Consider the following 2,168-nt stretch of genomic DNA (forward strand, 5'->3'; position numbering starts at 1 on the left):
TATATTAAACTATTATCCTTGCCTATCCATTCTGTCTATTTTCTCGTCCTTGTCACCTTTTACTTTTTAATTTCCCACATTGCCATGTGTTTTATTACACCAAAAATCCTAAATTGTATAAAATGAAATTTAAAAAACACTCATTTTCATCTACCAATCAAAACTTGTTTTATTTATAATAAAATTGTGAGGTTTCATGCACATGACCCAAAATGTACGATACCTTAAAAGTGTATCTTGAGGTGAAAATAATATTGTTATTAATTATTATAATTCTATGCAAACTAACATCAACAATGAGTCAACTCGTTTCGAGTTGTTGATGAGAACAAATGTCTTTGAGTAAGCCCAAAACCTGCTGCATGGTGGGCCTCTTGGAAGGTGAGTCGATCGTGCACAAGAAAGCGACTCGAAGGCTCTCCTCCATCTCACTCACCACTGAGTCACCACCGAGTCTCAGTCTTTCATCAAGCATTCTAACACCCTGTCCCTCCTTCACTGCCTTTCTAACCGCAACAACTGTCTCCACCGTACCGGCCCTCCCTGTCAGTAGCTCAATCAATACCACCCCGAAACAGTACACGTCAGCTTGGATGCCGCCATTTGGATTCGGATCGATTCGCAATCCAAAATCGGAGATTCGAGGCTCGAAATTATTGGCGAGTAAAATGTTGGAGGTAACGAGGTGGCCGTGCACGACGGGTTTTGAACCCGCGTGGTGGAGATAGGCGAGACCACGTGCTATTCCTACCGCGATACGATGACGTGTCAGCCAACCCATATTTGACGGAGATGCTTCAACGACGTCGTTTTGTAACTCCCATGTGTCGCCACTCCAGTCTTCCACGTTGGTGTCCCCTGTTGGAAGCTCGTGTAGCCATCTACCTAAATCGCCGTTTGCCATAAACTCGTACAGCACTAGCTTCTCTTTACCTGAAAATATTTCAACCAATTATTTTATTTAAATAATAATAGTAATATCTCTTTTTTTTTTTAACAATAATTGGATTATTGGAGTTGTAAAAAAAATTGGATTATTGATTATAATTTGATTTAACGTAGTTTTCCAATACCCACATTGCTAGTAATAACTTTGTAATTTATACCCACTAATAAATAAATAAGTGGATGTAAACAAATCCTAGAGACAAAACTTCGAACTTCGCAGTTTGAATTCATGTAGATATGGAATCTTTGTTTGGTTTGGCTGAAGAAAGGACCATAAAATATACAACGGAGATTGAGTTGTTAAGTTACCCATAGCATTCCATGTAACTAAGATTTTAATCATTAGTTTGATACAAAATATTTTTATTAACTATTTTAAAAAGGCCAGTAGAGACTTGAGAGTTGAGATCTCCGACCTAGTTATTAAAATATTCAAAATACCTCCCAATTAATTAAACAAAATTCATGTAACAACATTATGTTGTCGCTAATTATTATGGTCACTCAAAAATTACGGAACACATACACAAAGATCCACGCGCAATCATATTGAGCAATCGTCGCACTTAGTCTCTTTGATGAACTAAGACATACCAAAGACAAAGGAGTTTTAAGTTCAAATTCACAAAAATAACGTAGTTACTAATTCATTAAAATTTGTTTATAAAAAAACTATAACAGTAATAGATATACATCTCAATTTTACATGCATCTACTTAACACATTATTTTATATTTATTTATTTTCTTATCACATCATTAAAATATCATGTTATTATTTTATTTATCAAAGTGTGATGACTCTAATAAAGGGATCTCCATATTATATTCAATTAATTAATTTTTTTAAATTATTACAGGTATCGGTGTTACGCTTGGGTCTTGTGATTTTGAAAAGACCACAATCATGGATGATATGAAAATGAAACAGACTGCAATTACAAAGAATAAAAAACCCGTGAAGACCATTAATGAGAAGTGCAGCAACTACTAGAAAAAACAAAACATTGAAAACATTTTTAAAAAAAATTTCTGTAGATCACGCATACCTGCAATACAGTAACCTGAGAGAGTCAGCAAGTTAGGATGCTTCAGCTTCGACAAGTCAACAAACATGTCCACAAAGTCATCACGATCAACGTCTCTAGCGTGTTCAAGAACCTTAATCGCCACGTGGATATCTCCTGGTAACACGGCCGAATACACAGGCCCACACCTTCC

At 35.7% G+C, this 2,168-nt stretch overlaps 1 protein-coding gene across 1 annotated transcript in view; it reads right to left on the bottom strand.

The window, feature by feature from the left end:
* Positions 1–213: 213 nt before the first annotated feature.
* Positions 214–2,168, bottom strand: part of LOC101497100 (calmodulin-binding receptor kinase CaMRLK-like) — a 3,631-nt gene continuing 1,676 nt past the window's right edge. Inside the window, exons 2-3 of the mRNA XM_073369755.1 lie at positions 1,997–2,168; positions 214–933 (exon numbers count right to left, since the gene is read on the bottom strand). The exon at positions 1,997–2,168 is cut by the window's right edge and continues 22 nt beyond it. Of these exons, the coding sequence (XP_073225856.1) occupies positions 302–933; positions 1,997–2,168 (804 nt within the window). The 3' untranslated portion in view covers positions 214–301. The remainder of the gene's footprint in view (positions 934–1,996) is intronic.

This window comes from Cicer arietinum, chromosome 6 (assembly GCF_000331145.2).
Source record: "Cicer arietinum cultivar CDC Frontier isolate Library 1 chromosome 6, Cicar.CDCFrontier_v2.0, whole genome shotgun sequence".
NCBI classification, from domain to species: Eukaryota; Viridiplantae; Streptophyta; class Magnoliopsida; order Fabales; family Fabaceae; genus Cicer; species Cicer arietinum.